This window comes from Trachinotus anak, unplaced genomic scaffold, assembly GCF_046630095.1.
Source record: "Trachinotus anak isolate AG129_WGS33_773 ecotype Australia unplaced genomic scaffold, CSIRO_AGI_Tana_v1 ptg000024l, whole genome shotgun sequence".
NCBI classification, from domain to species: domain Eukaryota; kingdom Metazoa; phylum Chordata; class Actinopteri; order Carangiformes; family Carangidae; genus Trachinotus; species Trachinotus anak.
The window spans coordinates 13,253,455-13,276,031 of record NW_027273875.1 but is presented as its reverse complement, the minus strand read 5'-3'; the positions used below and the strand labels follow the sequence as shown (position 1 = coordinate 13,276,031).

The window sequence follows — 22,577 nt, the reverse complement described above, 5'->3', positions numbered from 1 at the left end:
ACCAACCGAGGTTACCCATCTGATGGTCAATTGTGAAAAAATCACAATCACTAAATTGTTTGTGTTACCACAGAAAACAGGTTTCCTGGAAAGGTTAGGTCTGAGAACATAAGCAGTGAATGAGGAATGGGTAAAGTCTACAGTCAGAGGGGAAGCATCTGTAAAGCAGAGAACATGCCCACACCACCACGCAGTAACCAGTGTACTGCCACTGTGTCAGCATGTGTCCCTCCTGTTTGTTCATGGAGCAGCTCGTGGACATGTCAGGATTTGTTTCTTGATGACATCTCTCTTGGCATCCTTGATTCCACCTTTGCAGTAAATTGATGTGTTCATGATTACAAATGAGGGGTTTTGTAGAAGTACTATAATGATATAGTGTAGTGTAGTTTTACTGCTCAGCCGTTCAGTTAGGCTTTTATGAGCATATTTATTAGGATATAGCAGCAAATTAATTTGATAACCGCTTAATTCTGTCAGCCGGGCACACACAAGGCTTCTGTGTAATTGTGCAATTTAGACACACAATGGAGGTGTCTGCACAGCTGACTGTGCCAAGGCTGCCAGATAGGCACAGGGCACACAGCCTTTGTTAGCCTAGATTGTGAACATGTAGTCTGCCAAGTGGCTTGGTTTCTGCTCCCTGCCCTGTTTCATTACCTAAAAAAGTTTTTTTAATAACCAGGTTTATTATGTCTGTGGTTATTGTCATGGATCTTAAACATGCTTAACATAAGGTAGAGCGGTTTGGTGGCAGTTGTACGACTGCTTTTTGGCCAGGAGAGGGCGCAAAGTATTTGTCAGAGCTAAATATAGAGGGTATATGTCATGTAAGAGTACCCCATGATTCAAATTACATTTGTGGCTTAATGAAACTGCCCCTCACTTCTTAATAGTAACGGTCATCTTGTTGTCTGTTAACAGCCAAAGATGGATGATAGCAAGGAAGTATTGAACTATATGAACTGCAGTTTTGCTGACATTTAGTCCTGTTAACGTCACATCACCAGTTTCTAGGACGGCACTGGGATGCAGACGGGTATGCATCACGAGTGGCACTGCTCCACTTCTAGTTGTTGTGCTGTTTAATACAGAACAATCATTTTGAGATACAATCAAAGCTCAGAACAATAAGGAATCAGACTAAAACTGCTGTTTATAGCGAGGGCTAGAGCTACTGGTTCAAAGAATCTAGGTTTTTGTGATGTTTGTTTGGTTAATGAGTTTAATGTAATGTTATTCATTTGGGGGAGGTGTCAGTGTGGATGGGGAGCTGCGCCCCCACCACTCCCCCACCTGTAATACTAAGTTGAACATTAACTTTAAATAATTCTTCGAAGTCACGTCGTGTCATGTAGTGATGGCAGAATTTCTCCTTAACCTACTCATGGCTGTTCCTCTCGATCTTTCGCGGGAATTCCCCACATGTGGCTTCATGTGAAGTATAATTAAAATGAAACATGCTGTCTAATGGTAAGGGCCGCGCCCTCATGTAAGCGATTCAGTAAACGGAAAGTGCTTCACCATCGCTGTTGTGTAGCTATTATTTAGTTTTGTTAAACCCTGTTACCTTCTCTTTCCCTCTGATATGGAAATGTTTTGATGACGCCAGGAAGACTTACCTTCATTTAACCGTAGGGGTGTTAGCACGGCTTCTAATGTTAGAGGAGGCTTGTGTAATAAAATAAACCAATATCCATGAAGGAATTGTGTTTATTTTTACACACAGTATTAAAAAATATTGTTTGTGTGTGTTTTACTATGAGCACATGAGTCAGTAATGAACCTATTGATTATTGTTATTACCCCTCACGTAAACTAGTGGGTCATTCCGCTGAGGGGGGAGAGAGGTTCCTGTAGCTTCTCTGGATTTGCCGTGACGCGTTGTGCTGTCTGATGTTTGTATCCCCACTAAGGCAATAGAGAACTGAGGTGTCCGGACAAAGGGAGTAGCTGCTCAGATACACTCTTCGCGATAAAGGTGAGTTTCACTCAAAGTGGTGTCCCAAAATATTCATGGCATCCTTATTAGTTTAGACGCCTCGCTGTTTAACAAAGCCAAGTAACGGTCACGAATCATCAGAGCAGGATACTCGGAGGAGGATGTCAGTGTGCTGCTAGCTTAACTTCTTGTTAGCAAGCATTTGTTGATAGTATACACATATATATATATAATATATATATATATATATTATATATATATATGTATAGAGAGAGGGAGAGAAAGACACCCGGGAAACCTCAGATTTCCTCGACCCGAAGTAGCATTCAACAGGCCATAGGGCATTTTAACTGCGGACAAGGAGAAATATACGCAGTGGCGAAGGTTAACTATACATGTGAACCCAACGGAGTGGAAAGTTCAAGAAGAATTGGGGCACTCGACCCCGTTACTGCCATCAGTGGCTATTCTCCTGAGCCACCGTTAAGTGTCCTCTAATAGACCTAAGTCTGGGCAGTATTATAGAGTCTTAACTTTAATCTTCTAGACGTGGTGAAAGCTCCTGAATACGGATGATATAACCCAGTTACGTACAGTTAAAGAAGTCAAATGTTGTGCTATTGTTTCATGTTCTCAGAAACAACAGGGAAGCTGAGCTCTCAATATGACTCAGACCTGTGGGACCCTTTTATTATTATTTGTGCCATGTCGCAGGAGGATGTCACGTTGTTTTGTTTTTGAACTCTAGTTGCACTTAAAAGACTTTTTTTCTCTGAATAAATTTGCCTGGTTTTGACTTACTTTTCAATTTAGGGCAAAGTTTAGTTTTTTCCTAGTTGTCATGGTTTTAATAAAATTGGTTAAGTGGGAAAATGTGAAATTTCAATAGAAACTTGAGACATTCTAAAATCCCTTTTTTTCTCAATTGCACTTAAAATCATTGTAAATGCAGTAAACTGTGCAGTGTGGCATATTCTGCTTAGTGGTTGGAAAAATCAATTATGTAGACACCACTATTTGGTCTCTTGCAATATGATATTGTCACAGTGACAGTAATATTACCAAGTGTTGTATGGGCAAAGCTACATCGAAGCAGGTGTTTATCTTTCCTTCAGTCTCTGAAACGTTTCCGCTTTCTGACAGTTGAGAAATTTTTCGCCAGTTATGGAGGTTATACAGCTAAACACATATGTTTCCTACGTGCGTTGAATGCACGTCAGTCTTAATGTTTATACTTGGGATGAATTCCACTGGAAAGAGGTACTTAGGCAGCAAGAATTGGGCATTGAGTAGTTTACCTTCTATAAACTTAGATATGCAAACTGCAAAAAGGGCCTTTTTCACTCATGTCAATGTTTTGAAGTCAACCCCTCCTGCTTGTACCAACTGTAAACATGAGTCCGGTCTTGAAACATATACTCTATTCCCATTGAGACAACCGTTGTTTTAAGATGCGACTGCTAATTTTTGGATTGTTATTGTTTCTGTGCGGGAGTAACGTCAGATTGTGTTAAGATTGTTAAAAATGATGCAGACAGAGCAGCCTTGTACCAGAATGGTTACAGCATATGCTGCATGACCACAACATCCATGTTTCATTCAGGCCGGGCTACAAAGAAAAAACACAGGACACTGTCTTACATCTTTTACTGTATTCTGTACCAAAAATAGTATGAACCAGAAAATATCTCCCCCACTGACACTACCAAAATTTTTAATAAGTTTATTTGGAAGTTTGACCTAATTAGCAAAAAGCATGGAGGATGTGCATGCTTCTGGTATTTAACCATGTACTCTCTTTTACTGTTTTTTTTTTTCACTAGAAGCACTATGGATGAAGAGGAGCAGTTTGTGAACATCGATCTTAACGATGACAATATCTGCAGTGTCTGCAAGCTAGAGACGGAAACAGGCACCTTATCCTTCTGTCATGTCTGCTTTGAACTCAGCATTGAAGGTAAGAAAAAGCATTAGGGGCACATTTAGCTTGTTTGTTCAGTGGAATATAAACCAAACAAAGTAAAATGGAGGAAAAAAATGATCACAGTGTGACCTGTCCATGCTTTTAACTCCTGAATATGCACTCACATATTCACTGAGGTCTGAGTGATGGGAATCAGAGTTAAAATGTATCTTCATCTTCGCTGGTTACCTTCATGTTGAAATAGAGCAGCACTTGTCTGCAGTATTTGGATCACACAGTAAATCACTTTTGCAGAAACATTCAAATTGTTATTGATCATCAGTTCCCTTCATAGAAAATAAGCACTCGCACCAGAGGCCCTAATAAGCTTAAGAACCTTTAAGATTAGTTGATGACTCATTCACTTGCTGCCCACAAACAGCTCTTTTATCCTCTCTAGGAACAACATCAAATATATATGTGCAGGGTTACAGGCCTATAGGACCAAAGCCCTCACTATAGCAGACCACTGTGAGTCTCCCCCATTTGATGTTCCACTCAGACTCAAGAGCGTGTGCTTGAAGTTTTTTCATCTCTTAATTAATGAGTGGACTATTTGAAGAAGAGTGGGAAATCAGAAAGGGGTAGATATGTCATTCTGCACTTGTCTCATAGACATGTGTGTTTATTTCTGCACAGTCTGATTGTGTACGACTTGTTAAACAGCATTGTATAAGCTGAATAAGAGCTCCCAGAGGGGTTTATCATTACATGCATAAGCATGAAACGTTTATAGGTTTATTATGGTCTGAGTGAACCATGTGTGTAGGTATTGATTAATCACTCTTATTTGTGATCTGTAACGGAGTCTTCAGCCCATGAGCAACCACAATACAAATTCATTAATTCTCGTTCATCTGAAAAATAATCTAAATATGGTAGAGGGAAGCTGCCTGGGTTTGCTGGCTTGCACATAGAGTAATATTAGAGAACTAAACATAACTGATTAGACTTTATGCCTATTAAAAACAAACAGTCTTAGTGAATGATTGATCTGTATATTAATCTAACATGTAGTATGACTTAGTTCCACTCACGTACACATTGCTCCCCCAGCAGCTGGATGCTGTGCATACTGTTGCTAACTGAAAACTAAATACAGTTTTCAGGATCACCTTTATATTAATCCTATTTCTATATTTTCCTTTCCTATTCAGATGTAAGGGTCACTGAATATCTTAAAAGGGATACCCCAACTTATAAAGAATATGTTGACATTACACAAAGCCAGCGGTTGCTTATCTGGGTCAGTTGGGATGTTGCTGGTTGCTCCATTTAACGTTTCAGCCTGGATGCTGTGTTCAGGTAGGAGAAAATCAGCTGGGGGGACATTTACGAAAGCTTTTCATCTTTTAGACAAAACTGAGAGAACCTGAGATACCTTTGTCAGACAAGACTTATCAAACTGCATCGGTAACATTGTGTGCTTCTCGGGGTACTGGTTTTGATTGTAGCCTCTGTGTGGCAATGAAGTGGCTGTTATGTAACTGTTGGGTCTGGGGGGAGAAGAGGAGGGGATTTGCCGACAAACACGTGTTTCTGATGCAGCTGAGTGTTTCATTGGTGGGAGGTTAGCTTGCCAAGCGGCATGTGGCTACTTTAGGCATGGTGAAACTAAGGCCAAGCCGTGTGCCTGGTGACTGCTCATGTAGACTTAATAGCCGCAATACTCATTCATCCTTTGCCATCTCTCATTAAAGGAGAGGAGAGCAAAAGTCCAATCACCACAGACAGAGAGTACAAAAAATATGAAGTGGAGGGAATGGTCTTCAGCTCCCCATGCACACACAAACACCCTCCCGGTGTCTTTCAATCTCAAGGGTAAATTGCTGCTGCTGAATATTCATTGCCTTCTTGCTGTATGCTGGTTTTGAATATTTATTAGGAGCAATAGAAGCGGAATTGCTCCTCTTTTTTTTAAATTATTGAACCAGGAGAGTATAATGCAATCTATGAATCACAGTTGTGCCATATGTAAATGCCGTCTCTATTTACCTCTGTCTGCATGAACTGATTCCAGACAAAATTATCAAGTAAATGTGTTAGAACTGTTTAGAAAAATGTCTAGAATATCTTCAATTTCCTATTCCTTGATTGATTGGTGTACAAACTGCAGCATCTGTGATGCTTCACACCAGTCAGAATTGTGGACTATTACTAAATTACTAAAGTAAATAAATAAATGTAAGTAATTGTTGAGTTCCAGATGTAATGTTACAATAGTTTTAACAGGCGCAGCAATACTAAACTAAAGTTCATATATACAGTCATTGGAGTGCCCTTTAAAGTTCCTAACATTTTATTTTGATAAAATCATTTTGAGCATGTTATTGGTGTGACAATGCTCAGCTCTAACTGGCCACTTGGTGTAACTTTGTCGCAGCAGAATAAAGACCTTTTATTAGTTAACTGCTTGTACTTAAGGAATAACTTCAACCCACAACTTCCCCGAGCTCTGGTTGGAGGTTTGCTTGAAATGGGGATGTTCAAACTTGTCTGTCTTAGCGTCAGCTGCTGAGTCACACTGTACTCACAGTTGAAGTTAGGCAGTTACATACATTGAATGAAGCACCAATAAGATCCACTAATAATGCGGACTATTAGCCATCTTCAGATTCTAATAGAGCAATGCAGGGTTGACAGGGTGCAGAGTTGTTTATCACCAAGGTTTATGCCCATTGCACCACCAGGTACAGAAGCGTTGAGCACAATTTGAAGCAGGATGAATGTTCAGGATGTGCAGCCGTTGTTGTACCTCCAAGTGGCTGTTTCCTGAGGAAACTGCTTTGGCCTGTATGTGCTGTTTCCATCAGAAAGCACCAAATAGAAATAGGGTCTATTTGTATATTGCTCAACCTCTGCCTGAATGGGCATTTCTTACTTTCAGACCTTCCTTTTCATTTTTTTTTACTGCACCATCTTAGCTGTGTACTACACATGGTTACACAGCCTTGAGCGTCAACACAGTACAGCAGAGAACAAAGGAGCTACAGCAATCCCACACCAAAACACCTAGAGCCAGTCTCCACTTATTGTTTATTTTCTTGGGAAGTGATGTCACTGTTTTAAGCTAAAGGAAGTGTATTTCAGCGGAAATTTCACAGTCATGGCTTCTTTATGACTGCTCAGAGAAACCTGACACCAAAGAGATTATGAGATAACTGTTGTGTAGCCAAAACAGCTTGACCTCCCATCTAGGTTTGCAGGTACAGTAGCAGTCTTGAAGTAGCACAGCTTACATAGATTGTGAGTCTTGTTTTGTCAGAAATGTGATTGAAATAAGAGTTGGTGGTTGGTTAACAATCACACATACTATACCTGATGTGCAAAGGTTATATTAAAGGAATACTTGACCAAATTAACATTTGGCTATTATCTATTTGTACTCATGTCAGTCAAACGCCAGTAAAGTTTGTATGTTAACAGAAACATACAGCAAGCGGGCTGGCACAGTTAGGTTTTAACTCTCTCTCAAAGCACCAAAAACGGCCAAATTTGGTATCAACGACTGTATCACATGTACTTCAGATTTTATTGTTTGGATCTGTATGCTCAGTGCAGCATAATTCTAACCAGTACCTACTGTTAATGAACTGGCCTTACTGGATGTGACAAGCCATGCTTTGTGATATGAAGTATGTAAGTATTGTAACCTCCAGCCTCTCACACACACAGTTTTCCTTTATTGGTCTTTTGGTTGTCTCTGGCTCTCTGTCAGAGAAGACGTCTGCTGAGCAGCAATACCCCTGTAACATTCCTTTATCTGCTTACATAATTCAAACTGATTTTTTGCTGAGGCTTGGTAATATTACCAGCTGGGTTTGGAGTGGAAAATCAGATTCAATTCCTACAGCGAGAGGCTGGAATGCTGCAGTTGGTGCTGATTCTGGTTGTTGCTCTGCAGGGACTATTGTAGCCTGCTCCTGTAAACAGCTCATTCATTGTTGGTGAACTCTCCACCCTGGGGTGTATAGAGAGGCCTAATTATGTTTCTGCCTGTGGCAGCTGTATGATTGAACACAGTGAGGGTCCAGAGTTTTTCTGAACCTACTGAATGGTCCACCTTGCTGAGCCCATCTGTTTTAGTGCTATAGTAGTTTGTGTATAATGTCCTGCTTTCTATGTGAATCTTTCATTAGCTTGAATAAACAGGCTCTTTTTCAAAGTGTATAGTCCTCATTAGCCCAGCAAATATAAATAAATAGTCTCAGGGGGTGTATTCTTTATTGTCTATAGCCCTGAAATAATTGGCTTTTTCACCACATGTTTGTGACGTTCTGAACTAACTCTTTTACTACTGAATGTGATGTCTGCCAACGTCAGCAACTACTTTTTCTGTAAAGGAAAGCAGTGTTGCAGTGTATATTTATCATTTTAATGGTACTGTACGTGCCCTATAGGATACACCAGGAAGTAAAAGAGGCAGGATAGGAGGCAGAATTAACTATCAATATTATTAAAACAATATAAAATACTGTACATGGCCAGTTGTCGCATTGCTTTGCTCTCCATTCTTATATTGCTTGGTTGATTGTCCCTGGTTAGTCATGAGTTACAATCCCTTCGATGGGCAAAGTTTATTCCCTAATTTCTGAAATATTTCTTAATTAAATTGTTATTATTATTACAATATTGTTATTATCATTGTTAATATTATTATTACTTCATAACTATATTCTTACTTCTGGTGTAATGTAGTATTTAATCTAGTACGTATTCTGTATGAGTCTTCATAGCTTTGGAGAGTTGACCTAAAAAATACAGTTTACATGGTTCTACCTGGAAGAAGATGAGTGTCACTGACTGTATCTGAAGGTAACTGCCAGTTTTCAGTGACCATGAACACAGCCCTAGCAGAGGCCTCCTTGAGCTCTTATTCAACTAGTTTATAATGATAATAAAGCTGGTTTCAAGGTTAAGAGCAATAAAACAAACTATTTATTCAGTGATTTAATTCTGACAGATACTGTTACTATTAAATCACTGAATAAATTGTTTTTGTTTCCAACAGAGGTATTCATAAGTGGCTGGGATGTTTTACTTACTTATGTCAGTTATCTTCAAGTGTCTTCCAGGCTGAAGCAGATGGTATACTGTTTGTTGAGTTTCGCTTCAGTAAGTGGTGTGTTTTGCACCTCTGTAATGGCAGCTAGTCTGTAGGCACGGTGGTGGAGGATCTGCAGTGTAACAGGTGGTGAATTCACGTGTCACTGAGTTCACTGTTCATGTTCATATGAGCTCCATGTTGGTGTCCAAGTTGGCCTGCTCAGCTACTGACAGCACATTCTTCAAAGTGTTATCATGCGGCTCTGTTTGACACCTTACCACAGATGACCTCTATCCCACTTGTCCCTGGTACCGTCTCTCGACCGCAGCTCCTCTGAAGTGTGTCAAGCGTCCTTGCTAAGAACACAACACAACACACACGTACTGTTAAGAGCAAAACCAGAAGTCTGCAGATGGCCGCGTCAGGCAAGACAAAACTGTGTTGTTTTTTGTTTTATTAGATTTGAATGTAAAACACAACAGTGTGTGTATTATGTTCTGGAAATATGAATAAAGGCCACGAACACAGCTCTTTCCATGATGGCAACCGCAAAACCAAGTCTGCAGAGTCTGAGCTGAATTATGGCAAAACTGTGACCAGTAAATACAGAGCAGGACTAGATCCAGCAGAGATGTCTTCTCTCTACAGCTGGAGGATTATTATAGCACTGTGTTGGGAGACTTCCCTGGGTTATAACTATCCAACCTAAAAGTCCTCAGTCTGCCTCTGAGGTTTCTTGTTTCTCTACTTTTCTGTGCACAAATTCTTAAGAGTTCTTAGACTTGTGTCTAAAAGCTGGTGATTAGCTTTTTCACACTTTAGAAAGGTTTTAATTCACCTGATATATAAATTGTTTTAACTTGGAAAGCATAGTCCAAAATGGTCCCAGATAGATGAAGCATAATTTTAACATGGCTTTCATTTCACATCATAAATATAATTTCTTGTTTCAGTTATGCTGGGCTTGATTTTTGATTAGTTGAGGCTCTGACTCTCATGATTCTATTGGTGTTTAATGTATTTATCTTTGCTCTCAGGAATAACTGATCAGTAGCTGAAAACTATGAATAACACCAAGTTTTTATATTTTACATTTCTCTGCCATACCCGAGCTTGTGTGTGCTTTATCTTTGTTAGTTGTTTCACTGAATCACAGACTAGCCTTGACTCCTCACAAAAGAGCAGGAAAAAACAAGCTCACTGGTCATCAGTGTTGCTGTGCTTTATGACTCTAGCTGTCACTGCTGAACAATGTTGATTCACCTCCAGTGAATAGTGTGTGTGCCTGCACTTATGTGTGCAGCCATGAAAGGCAGTAGTGCTAAGCTGCTTAGCTGGAGTGAGGTCTTTGGCTGGCGGTGCACTGCCCTGGTTGTGGGCCAATGATTTTTCTGCTAGGCAAGTGGTAGCCAGTGTGTTTTTGTGGTAGTCTAAAGACTGAGACTGATCGGATTATAATATGGCTGTTTGATGGGCAGAAAGCGCCTGCTGCATTAGTAGAGCATTTCATTGGCCATTCATTTGGCAGTATGCACACACAGAAATATTACAAAGAAACTGTCTCACAGTAAATCTGTGCTAAAAGAAGATTTTACTCCTCATTCTTTCTAATGTCAAGTCAAAATAATGAATTTGCCTCTTTTTACACCTCCAATTAGATGCAGGGAATACGTTTTAAACTCTCCCTTGAGCAGGTTTGTTAAAGCGATGCTTGTAGCAGTGCAACTGCTCTCTTTAAAACTTGAGTACAGGTGAACTGCAGCTCTGCTCTTTTTGATTTCCTTACCAATTAAGTTAAAGGGTAATCTCTCCTCTCGTCAGTCTTGCCATTAATGTTGTTTTTTTTTTTTTTTTTTTAAGTTTTTCACTTCATACATCTACATTTGTCCTAAATTAAGTCAAAAATAACTTGTACACAGACTGACATTTTCAGTAAGTTACTGTTAAAACTAAATCTGTTAGATCAAAGAGTATTTGAGGCTACAGTAAAGAAACTCAGTATTTCCTGTGTTGTTTAGGGCCTGTCAGCCACAGGTTGACAGTTACTGACTCTACTGGAATCCGCTGTTACAGCCCTGTGTGAAAGGAAACCAAAAACCCATCTCTTTTGTGTGTGTGCGTGTAACCTGAAGAATGCCCTGCAGACCACACCAGTTATGAGGGCTCTGTGAACTTGTGTGTTTATTGTGCTGTGGTCATCTGGTGATAGGGATGACATGTCGACCAGACCTTGTGATCTGCTGGTAAAGTGCTGAAAGAAGCATGTGAGGTAAACCTACCTAAGTGAGCTCTGAAATCTACAGAGACAACAGTGACTAATCTTTTCACCTCAGGTTCCAACACGTTCAGCCATCTGCTGAGAAATGCAGACCGTGAGAAGAAGGCCATCACACAAACACTCTCATTTTAGCCTTGTCTGCTGAATAGTTTTCGCTCTCATTCTCTTTCACCTTCAGCTTCCCTTTGTTTATCAAGCTCTGGCCCATTTTACTCAGAGGTTATTTTAATTTTGGTCCACTTGCTCAGTCTTAATTTCTTCAGTGCAAGCTAAATCCGTTACAGTGTAACCTGCTTTGACTGGATCCAGGAGGCATTACCTCTCTTCATTATGGCATTACATCCAAGGAATGTAATATTACATTATTATGTTATAATTTTATAACATCAGACCATTTACTGAAGTTGTTTTTACAGTTTGCTCTTTGATGTTTTGTTTTTGAGACCCAGGTTCATCCTCTGTTAAACTGTGACCACTCTGTGCACCTCCCTCCCTTCTGTTGCGCAGTAAAGTTTTTACAAATATGCTCATATGTTTGCTTTTAGAGTGGGTTGATCTATTTATCCTACTATCTCACACTCTACTGGCTAATCCACTGAACACTAAGCAGCTTTCACAGAGAGATTGCGATACGTCAGTCAGTTTTAGCTAGCTCTCATACTAGTTTACTTTTATTTGCTGTGGCAAGTTCAGTGGGCCAGTACTCTGATTCTCACTGTTGAGATCACTGCTCTATTTCCTGTCTACTGTTTAATGTTCCTCTTTTATAGACCAAGAATCTTTGAGACCACGGTATGTTTGCACTCATAAGTTTGACCTATTAGCTCATTGCATTTTGTCTGTGTGAATGCAGGTGTCTCCTCTGCTACCTTGTTACATTCAAAGTCCCTGCGTGGCCACAGAGACTGCTTTGAGAAATGTCATCTCATCGCCAATCAGAAGCTGTCACGGTCCAAGGTCTCCCGAAGTGCCTACGAGGGCATGAAGCTGGCCCTCAGCCAGAAACTGAACCGCATCATCCAGTATGCCCAGAACAAAGACTCTGTCTCCTCCAACAGCCTCAGCAGACGAGGGACCAAGCTTCTTTGTTACAATCAGCAGACTGACAGTAAACTGCTGCCCCAGTCAGACGCCCAGGTGCCCCGCTACACGCCCCACTGGGACACGGGCAAAGCAACAGGGCTGCCTGATTACGCCATGGGGATGTTGGAGTGCCACACAGTGGAGGAGCTCGGGCTGCTGCAGGAGTCACAACCTGACGTTTGGTCCAGTGACGGCAGGACAGGGCTACACAGCCGGTGCCAATCGGCAGGCGGAGGACAGACACAGCACAGACACCAGGGCCACAGCAGAGATGAATGTAAGCACATTTAAGTTGGATTCTCTTTTTTATCTACAACTTCAGTAATTTTTCTTTTATCAGTGTGCAATTAAAGGACGAGTGGAAGGGTTTTATTTTTCTTCTTTAGAAGGAAGGATAGTGCAGAAACTGTCAACTCTCTCCTCTGTCTTACTCTGTTCAGTGTGATCTCTGCTTTTCAGAGATTTCTAAAACCCCTGAGCACTTACTCGATAAAAGGCAGCAGACAAAACAGTAACACAAGACCAGAAGATGCATTTTCCTTGGTCTGTCCTTCATCTTCCTCTTTGCTGTGATCTCTCCAGAGAAAAGTTAATTTTCCTATAACCTCGAGATATGTCCTTGACTTTCTCATATCTTGTCACTACTAAAGCTGCTTATGACTTCAGATCCTGCAGGAATGTGATGAGAGAGCTTTCTAAATGGCCCTAATTCAGATTCTGTGCTTTTACATGAAAGATGACAGACATTTCACAGGCACACAGTTTGCATTTATACATGTGTGTATCTCTACTTTTGCTCATCATCTGCCAGTGCTCACTGCTTTGAATATCCCAAACTGGCAAATGTACAGGAAACTATAATTTCGGGTGTTTTCATGATTAGGCCATTACTTCAGGTTTTCCATTGCTTTGTTAACAGCTGGTTTGGAGCAACAGTTGCAGACAGTGATGGCAGTTTGATATTGCTCAAAATATTCCTGTATACAGTTATTTAAAAAAGGTCATGAACAAATTAACCCATTCTTTGATGACTAGGAACTAGTCATCAAAGAATCTACAGAAATTATACCACATCGTCTAGTTTGAGGCATGAACAAGTTACACATGTTGACTGCTACCCTTATGTAAGTGGTGGCTGAGTGAAATACCGACATACTCACTAATAAAAACCTTTTTTTTTTCTTCCTTTAGTGACTAAAATGAGTGTGGATGAGCTCCATCAGCTGAATGCCCAGCTACTGAGGCAGATTCAAAGTAAGTGACATTTACTGACATTCAACACACTGTGTTAACAAGTTCAAAAGTCATCAATATTTTAAATCAAATGTGTTCTTGTCATGTAGTTCTCATCTCTTATAATTCCCCACATGAAGTCAGTGGTGTCCTCAGGAAAAAGCTTCATTAGTAAAGAGTGTTTTAACTTGCAGAATGGCTCAGTCTGAGTGTGAGCTCACAGATTCAGAGCATGAGACTCAATAAAGCAGAGTCTAATACAGACTGGAGGGCTTGTCTAGTCAACACATCATGTCCTTGCCTGTGATCAGCTGTGTTGAATTGGGCACTGTGTAGTGCTTGCTCATGCACGCCCTGCCTGTCTGTTTACTCCGTTCTCAACCAGTTCGGCTTGTTGTTTGCTTCACAGAGTAACAGCTAAGCTACAAGTATCTCATCTTAAACACCGCAAGTTTTATTTTTACCGTAGTACCCACTACACCATGTGACAGATGATGTAGCCTTACCGTTGAAGATCATTGTTGTGAGAGGGCTGGCAGTCTTTCAGTGTGAGTGATCAGATCAGTCTAGTTATCACTCTGGCCAGTGTCAAGAAGGAAATCACATGAGCTAATGTGAGATGTCCTCCACCAGAGCAGTGTCTAGTGGGTGCCTGGTCTGCGCATTCATAGGCCCTGTTCAGACCTGGCATTAACATCTGTCTCAGGTTATGTAATCACAAGTGGACAGCTCTAAGTACAGATGTGAACGCACCCAAGATGCATTGAGATCCAATCATTCAGACCACATTCAGAGGTGGTCTGGACCACCTGTGTCCACATTCTTTTAGCAGTGTGAAGCTAACGCATCCTGGCCAAATGGAAGGACCACTTGCTCTACTGACATCTTCTGTCCCAACACAGTTTCATAATGAGGATCATATTTATCATTATTATATTTTTATCATTGTAGAGATGTGCACAGCACAGTGATTCATTGAGCTCCTCCTTGCCCTGCTCTCTCTCTCTCTCTCTCTCTCTCTCTCTCTCTCTCTCTCTCTCGCACACACACACACACAAACACAAACATGGACACAATGGACATATTCGTTGGACTGGCTAAAGAAAACACATAACTGTTTATTTGCATATATAGTGGGGAAGTGAGATCCAATCACAAGTGGTCACTGCAGATGTTTCATTACTTTGCTCAGAGCAGATGGGGAGGTTATTTCTCCTAAATAATTTAGGGAGGACAACACAACCCAGTATTTTATGATCTAGAATATGCGTTATCCTGGAAATATTTCCATGTCCATAAACTTTTTTAAATTATGCATCACACTTTCCTTGACTAAAGCTGTCAGTCTGATTTTTTTTTTTTTTTTTTCATGGGGATGCCTTAAGATGATTCTGTTTCTGTCATGTTGTCTTCGCCCTCTGCCCTTATCACTAATCACTATTATTGATTTCCTTATCTTGTTTGTTTCTCCCAGTTGTTTTCCTGTGTATAAGTTGACCTTGTGTGGGAATGAAAATGCTGAGTCCCATTTTCTCCCTCTCTCTCCACAGAGGTCTTTGAGGAGCTGACTGTGGCTGTGCAGGAGAAAGACTCATTAGCATCAGAGCTGCACGTGCGTCACATTGCCATCGAGCAGCTCTTTAAGAACTGTGCCAAGCTGCCCTGGCTGCACATTAGCAGGGCCGGGGTCAAGGCCAGCAGCAGCAGCGGCCCTGTGGAGTGAGGTGCAGCGTGGAGCTTCTGTCTCTGCTGCTGGGTGGAAGCTGATGAACACCTCACCATGCTGGCTGCAGCGAGACTGAAAATGCCTTTATAAATACTGAGTGACTTCTATGACACTATGGTGACTGAGCTGATAGCTCTGCATTAAAGCAGCATTAAGGGCTGGGTTGACGAAGCCTCTGTTCTCGGGGTTGCAATGATGATACACGGATTAATGGTGGTGTGCAGTTTAAAACACGTTGCTGGTCTGACATGTGACCTGAACGCCACCCAACCCAGGTACCCAGGATGCATGTTAATACCAGGTGTCCTGGCTCCAGTACAAGATAAGGACATGTCCTTACCGGACACGTTCCTTAGAGAACACCTTTTAAGATTTATCTGAACACAGACTGAAAAACATTTTGTCTACATCATTTTACGTGGACGGTTGCTGTTGGTTTAATTTTCTATTATTTAATTTGCTGTTAGCCATTTCAGTTTTCATTGCTCTGTTTAATTTTCTGTAGATACATTTTCAAAGTTTTTCATCTGATTATGTCAAACGTGGATATTCAAATGTGGGTTTTAGCACTGATTAACACTCCTCCATGCTATCTTGTGGTTTTCTATAGAAAGTGGTTAGCCAGTCAGAAATGAGGTAGAATATTTTTGTTACATGGTGTGGACGAATACTTGATGCAGATTAGTTGGATGGTCTCCATCATATTCATACCATCAGGCACTGCCAGCAGCAGTGTTTGACTACTGTAAAGCGCTAACACGGTTTAAGCTTTTTTCATGCAGCTGCACGCTGGCAATATAATGGCTTGAAACATGAGTTTTTGAGTTGCCTTCCAACTGCCAAAGTTGACATTATGGCTTGTGAAAACAGTGGTTCTCTGAAGTGTTGGCAATTTTAAAGATCAGATAGATTCAACAGCAGTGGGCTGCATCTGCTGGACAAATTGCAAATAAGTACACATACTAACGCAGATTTCCTGCATTTCTTTTGAATAATAGAAATATTATACAAAACACAGAAAAATTGTGACACAAAAAAAAGTTAACCTACTGAAATCAAGCATAATTTGGAAAAGAGCAAGTGCAAGACAACATCCCAAAGTACTCTAAAGCATCACTGCAAATGAGTGTGAAACTAACAAGGCTATACTAGCTTTAGTTTATTAATTATTATTGTTGGTGAGATTTACTTGATACTTCGGACATAGCTGCTTGTTGTCTGTGGTATAGCTGTTAAGCACAAGTCATATGTATAGCTATACACTGAATGAGCACTATTGAAAGAGAAACCCAGCTGCCAAACCAAAGTCTGTATTTGTTCTGTTCACATGTGAATTGCAAGCATTTGACGTAGATTACAGAGCAACATGCAATACCAAGCCGATTTAAAATGTGGTTTAGTGATTTATTTCAGTATTTGGTTCACAGTGCATAATAATGAATTATAGATTTTTACTCTAAAAGTGTTGATGTGGAAATGATTTGTTCTCTAGAACACTGTGTGTTTTATGTTTTGTTTTTTTTTTTCCATTTAGTTTTTTCATTTTTCTTCATATTAAGCGTCAACTTATGTTTGGGAGCCCAAGTTGATGTCACAGCAATACAAACGGGACAGTTTGGTCTACTGTGCCTCTCAAAGTCCCTGATTTTTTTAACAAAAGGAGACAAAGAAGGGTGTAGGGATGGTATTAACAGTTTGTATTTGTGGTTAGTTTATTATTCAGGAACCCTATGCAAGAAAGAGACAAATAAATCAGAAGCCTTATTGAGTAGAAACTATCTGAAAGAATATTGGTTGTCTGAGTTTTTCTCAGGAGATCAGAGCTACTTGTGTATAATAAGCTGGGGAAAGACAAGGTTATAATCAGACTGATGTTTAGAAAAACTCAGCATTGTCAGTGTAACTCTTTGCTCTCTCTTTGTAAGAGAATAAATGTATTTGACCCCTTTAGGGTTTAAACTTAAAAGTTTTAGCTCCATTTTAAACTCCTATTTTGGTTTTATTTGGATAAGTGTATTTAGTGTGCTTGAGTGTTTGAGAGTATTCAGATTACTGGTCCTTAATGCAAATTTCCAGTCACTCAGTTTTCAGTTGTATGTTTTTTATTTGAGTTCTAAATATGAATGCTGTGTGTGTTTTGTATACTGTAAACATGCCTGGGCCTGTGCCTCTGCTCAGCAGAAGATTCAGGCTGCCTGTTTTTGTTTGTCTATTTTGGCAGTCTCATTATCTTTTACTGGAGATGTAAGCATACCTGTTAGACTTCCACCTCCTTCCTTTTGGACTTGAGTCTTTGTTCTTTTGTTTTCTAATGTTGTGCAAGGCTGCATTTGTGTTGTTTGATGTTTTACATTCTATTTATTGTGTGTGTTCATGGACATTACACAAGCTGTGTGATTTGTGCTTAAGTGACTTTGTATTTTTTGTAAACTGTTGTAATAAAATGAAATTATTTTTACTACATACTCTGACATACTGGTATTTTCCCAATTGTGGCCACGACATGGAAAAGAATGACAGTTACTGTTTCGGTCACCACATAAGATTAAAAGGATTTGCAGCAACTCATCACAATCACCTGCAACAACTTCTGTTTAATAATACTTTACTATTAAAAACTAAGCTGAATGCATTTAAAATGGCTTTGTTAAAAGCTTGCATAGTGTAGACAGTCACCCATGCTTTAGTCCATTTATGATTGCTTTATTCACAGACATGTATACTTAAGAATCTAAGTGAAGTTATTACTATAATTGATACTATCGGCAACAATGACAACACAAAATGACAGCAGACATGAGGAAAGTGAGAATTGCGCCATAATTTCACATTAACTGGGAAGTGTTGGTTGCAGAGTGGTAGATAGAGGTTCGGTGCCCCCTTATGGACAAAAAGCGTTTACAAGTTGTACAAGCGTCATTTCCGGGAAATATGCTCACTATGTTTTATGGTAAACTGAATTTGTTAATGCTTCTTATAATACATCAATTGGTAAACACAACCATTATTTTAGTCAACAATATAATGAATGTTTGAATCTCTGTCTAAAACCCTCCCCTCAGTATAAGACAAAAATAAGCCATTATTGAAAGTTTGTGTAACATAATCTGTGGTTTTGAGGTGGCAGAGCTGGAAGGGGGGTACCGACTTTAATCATCTCCCACAGTAACCAGCAGTTGAGAGTAGAGATTAGTTTACTATTTTAGTGGTACACACTAAAACTGAACTATCTCACATTAAAGGTAAAAGTATTGAATGTCTTGTGTTACAGTCTAAACCTGGTTTTAGTATTTTCACTTTTTATGATAAAATTACATCACTGGATGCAACCTTTCCAATAAGCACATACCTGGCGGTGTGAGTCATAACGGTAATGGCTATGACTCACTCTTTGACGAGCTTGTGCTCCACCAATGAAAGTGCCAACAATGGTCTGCTGGAGCCAATAAGAATGACCGGTGGGCGGGCTCAGTGTTGTAAAGGGCGGGGTTAATAACCGAACCTCAAGGGTTCCTCTGTTGGCCAGCGACTCCTTGCCATTCATTGTTTGCCCACGCGTTGGAAGGGACCACCAGAATAGGTAAGTCAGGTTGTGTCTCAATGTGTTAGATAAGTGCACCTTAATGTAGTATATATCTATCACGACCACAACTTAGTATGACGGTTTTCAACTTTTGTCATGATATTAACAGGTCAGTCGATGTGTTAGCAACATCAGGCTGTTAGCGTCAACTTGGCGCATTAGCTGTGAAGCTAATGCTAATAGCCTTATTTTCTCGAAGGGAATACTCTACCGTGAGGTAGGAGGCATTGGCGTCAAAACTCTAAATGTCGTTATAGTAAATAAAGTAAGTTTCAAGTGCATTTCGATGTGTTTTAGGTAACATCTTGTTCGTATCGTTAGCTGAACTAGCTAGCTCAGTGGCTAGTTGGAGTATTCTGTTAGATGTTATGGATTGAGGTGGTGCGTGGGTTACCGGAACTTGTGCGTCACAGCCCGCCTTTATGGGACATGTGCCGTTAACCGAAGTCAACAGATCTGATCGAAAACAAAATGAACTTGGATGACGATGAATTTAAGACATTGGGGTTTCTTTGTTATCATTTATCACTTTAAACAAAAATATTCTCTAGAACAGCAGTGGTCGCCACGCACATATGGGCGGTTAACATGAAGGAAACGGGTTTGGAAGTGCGCCTTGTCAGGATAACAAAGAGCCTGGTACCTTCACACACACTGACGCCTTCCAGGTCCTCAGTGGTCTGGAGCAGTGAATGAGCAGTCCAGTGTGAAACCCTTCGATGCAGTTTAACTTTTTTAAGTCTAGACTTTTCACAGGCGTCAAATATGTAAAGGCATTGCCGCCTGTTATCAGAGGAAAAGGTTTATTCATACAGCACTATTTAGACACAAAGCAATTCATAGTGCTTTACAGAGGCATGGAAGTACATGAAAATTAGACATTAAGAAATGTTTATTACAGAAAAAGAAAATACTGCCACATGGAAGCCTGTGTCAGTTAAGTTATAGGTACATTGCTGATTCTGGTCTCACAAAGCAATATGTAGCCCAGCATTTCACATTTTAGTACATGAAAGGTAGAAATGTTCCTTTTAATATCACAAACATTTGGATACTGCTGTGATTGAACTGCTGCTTATCTAACTAAAATTAATTTCCTTACAGAGACTGTCCTCACGTAATGAAACATTTGTGAAATATGAGGAGAGAAATTGCTGCTGTGGTGTTTTTCCTGAAGAGGCTCGTGAAAAAGGCGGAGAAGCTGGAGTCGCACAAGGTTGAGCTGTTTGTTGAGAGGCTGGCTGTTGCACTGCAAGAGAAATTCAAAGGGCACTGGTACCCTGAAAACCCCAGCAAAGGGCAAGCATACAGGTGTGGCCCTCTGTCTTTTGACATTTATACTAACTGCTATTGAGTGTTGCAGGAATGATGTACTTTTGAAGGGCAACCTGGAAGCACGCATCGCCCCACTTCCCTCGACAAAGAGACGATGAACACCATTTTTATGGTTTTTGAAGGCTAAGTTGAATCACCAGAAGTAAACAGCTGATGTTAGCCAATAAGCAAACTACACCATGGTTGCATGAGTTCAGTGACGCCACCACTAAGCCTCCCACATGTAATTTGATATAGTGCGGTGACCTCTCCCACAAAAGCCTTTCCTTCTAGAAAGTTAGCAATGGTGCAAGCATAAACACAACAATGCTGTAGAGGCGGACTGGTGAGTAGATCAGTTTTCATGTTTAACATTCCTGACAACCTCTGCAGTCTCATTTAGCCACTTGTGAGCAACCGCCTTTTTTTGAGACACATAATAGCCTGGAAAATCATGACTAGGGGTATTTACTGACCTTTGCCACAGGCCTTATTTTAGGAATTTTACCAAAAACCAATTAATTTAAAAAAATCCATCTACTGTGGGATAAGGGAACCGGAAGTGATAAAATTTAAAGTTATTTCTGGGCAGCAGGACTAGGTTCTAGATTAGGATTCTCACTCATCCCTGGACTTCCTTAGTGGAACTGCAAACTTTCCACTACATTCAAGCCAACACAACTCATCTTATGAATGTATTTCCATTGGCGTTTGTAGATGGCCTTAGGATCATTTAAAGTTTTGTGTTCTTTGCAGGTGCATCCGAGTGAACAAGTTCCACAGGCAGGATCCAGAGCTCCTCAGGGCCTGCCAGGAGAGTGGGGTCCAGTACAGTGACCTGGGGCTTCCCCGTGAACTCACATTGTGGGTGGACCCTGGGGAGGTCTGTTGCAGGTGAGAGTTTGTTTGTTTACGAGTGAATTTGGCACATATACTTCTGTAGTTCAGATATTACTTGTGGTGGTGGTGGTGAGGTCAGAAAAACTTTAACAGGTAAATTGTCAGGATAATTTTGTTGAAATTGTACTAATATCTCCACCCAGCAATATACTTAGCGTAGACTAAAAAAAATAAAGGCATATCTCACAACCTCTGATTGCCAGTTGTGGCTACTAATTTTTTTTCACTTGTTTTTTACTGAGCATCATCGTTTATCTTGAGTAATTTTTGTGCATCATTAACAAAGACCTGAATTGTTGATGGTTTTCTCCTCTTTTCCCATCGTTAGGTATGGAGAACAGAACCCTTTCTTCTCAGTGGCCACTTTCTCCAGAGATGAGGAAACGGACAAAGATGTTGCGAAGAAGGTGACCAGCGCTTTGGAGAGGGTGACGTCAGACTACCACTCAGGTTCTTCATCCGATGAGGAGAGCACACGCACTTCCCCCCTTACTATTTCCAACAGCCGCTGTGCCTACCAGGTATTGAACTATACATTTTATAATTCCTATGAATAAGAATGAAAAATTACCCTTTGTTTTGTTAATTGTTAAGTAGCTGCGCTTTGTTCTTTTTGATGCCCACTAGTTGTGATGTTGTGCGCAGATTAACTACTTGCATCATTTTCAAACACTTCATGGGATCAAGGACATTCAAGGTGTTTTATACTTCAGTTGATGGCAGTTTTTTTTTTCCTTTTTCAAGGCAATGAATCCAGCTGCTCCTACGTGGTATCCGAAAAAAATGGTGCTAGGGAAAAGCCACATCCTTCCACGACCTCACAATGGTTTCAGGCCCCGCAGAGCCCCCAACACTTTAAGGCATAAACTGTGGTTCCCTCCTGGCTACAGAGGAGGACCTGGATACTGGGACACAAACCAAAATCTGGCACATTGTTACAGTTAGGAATCATGGTGCATATTGTTCACACTGGACATTAAAGCTGAAGACAACTTTAAGATGACTGACCAATGTTTTTTTTAAACATGAATTTTTATAGCTTAAATATTGATTTTTGACTAAGTCTTTTTTGCACTTTAGATCATTTGTTATAGTTTGAATAAATCACTTGTATTAAATTTAGATATTGAAATTGGAATACGTGTAGTCTTGAAGTACTGTATTTTTACAATGGGAGACGTTCATGTATGCCACCTACTGTCCTTTGTGATGAAATGTTTTATTTATTCATAGTGTAGAATTCTCAGATGTATAGGCTTAAATCTATGAAGTTTTATTAAACACAATTTCCAAGCATGAACATTTTGTTCATTCATTTGTTGTTTACCCTCCAGGTATTGTGGTTTTATGTAACACTGTTTTTGTTTTTTGTGTATTGGAAAGAGTATGCAAAGTATAACATGCAACATGTGGTTATGTGTTGTGTCTAACCCACTGGTTACCAGGACACTTTATATTTGTTAAAGAATTAGAATCCAGACTGAATATTTGGACAGTTACACATCTTT

The 22,577-nt window shown here is 40.2% G+C and overlaps 2 protein-coding genes across 3 annotated transcripts; both read left to right on the top strand.

The window, feature by feature from the left end:
* The first annotated feature begins 1,821 nt into the window (after window positions 1-1,821).
* On the top strand, window positions 1,822-16,844 carry cunh21orf91 (chromosome unknown C21orf91 homolog). 2 transcript variants are annotated; one of them, XM_071461014.1, is made up of 5 exons: window positions 1,822-1,981; window positions 3,766-3,899; window positions 12,084-12,590; window positions 13,505-13,567; window positions 15,097-16,844. In XM_071461014.1, the coding sequence occupies exons 2-5, from the start codon at window positions 3,773-3,775 to the stop codon at window positions 15,267-15,269; spliced, it is 870 nt and encodes a 289-aa protein (XP_071317115.1). In that variant the 5' UTR covers window positions 1,822-1,981; window positions 3,766-3,772; the 3' UTR covers window positions 15,270-16,844. The 2 variants fall into 2 exon arrangements, with proteins under 2 accessions (XP_071317115.1, XP_071317117.1); XM_071461016.1 differs by having other exon boundaries at window positions 1,858-1,981; window positions 3,769-3,899.
* A 1,897-nt stretch (window positions 16,845-18,741) lies between these two features.
* On the top strand, window positions 18,742-22,369 carry btg3 (B-cell translocation gene 3). Its single transcript, XM_071461301.1, has 5 exons — window positions 18,742-18,852; window positions 19,960-20,166; window positions 20,926-21,063; window positions 21,398-21,590; window positions 21,814-22,369. The coding sequence occupies exons 2-5, from the start codon at window positions 19,994-19,996 to the stop codon at window positions 22,012-22,014; spliced, it is 705 nt and encodes a 234-aa protein (XP_071317402.1). The 5' UTR covers window positions 18,742-18,852; window positions 19,960-19,993; the 3' UTR covers window positions 22,015-22,369.
* Window positions 22,370-22,577: the final 208 nt, after the last annotated feature.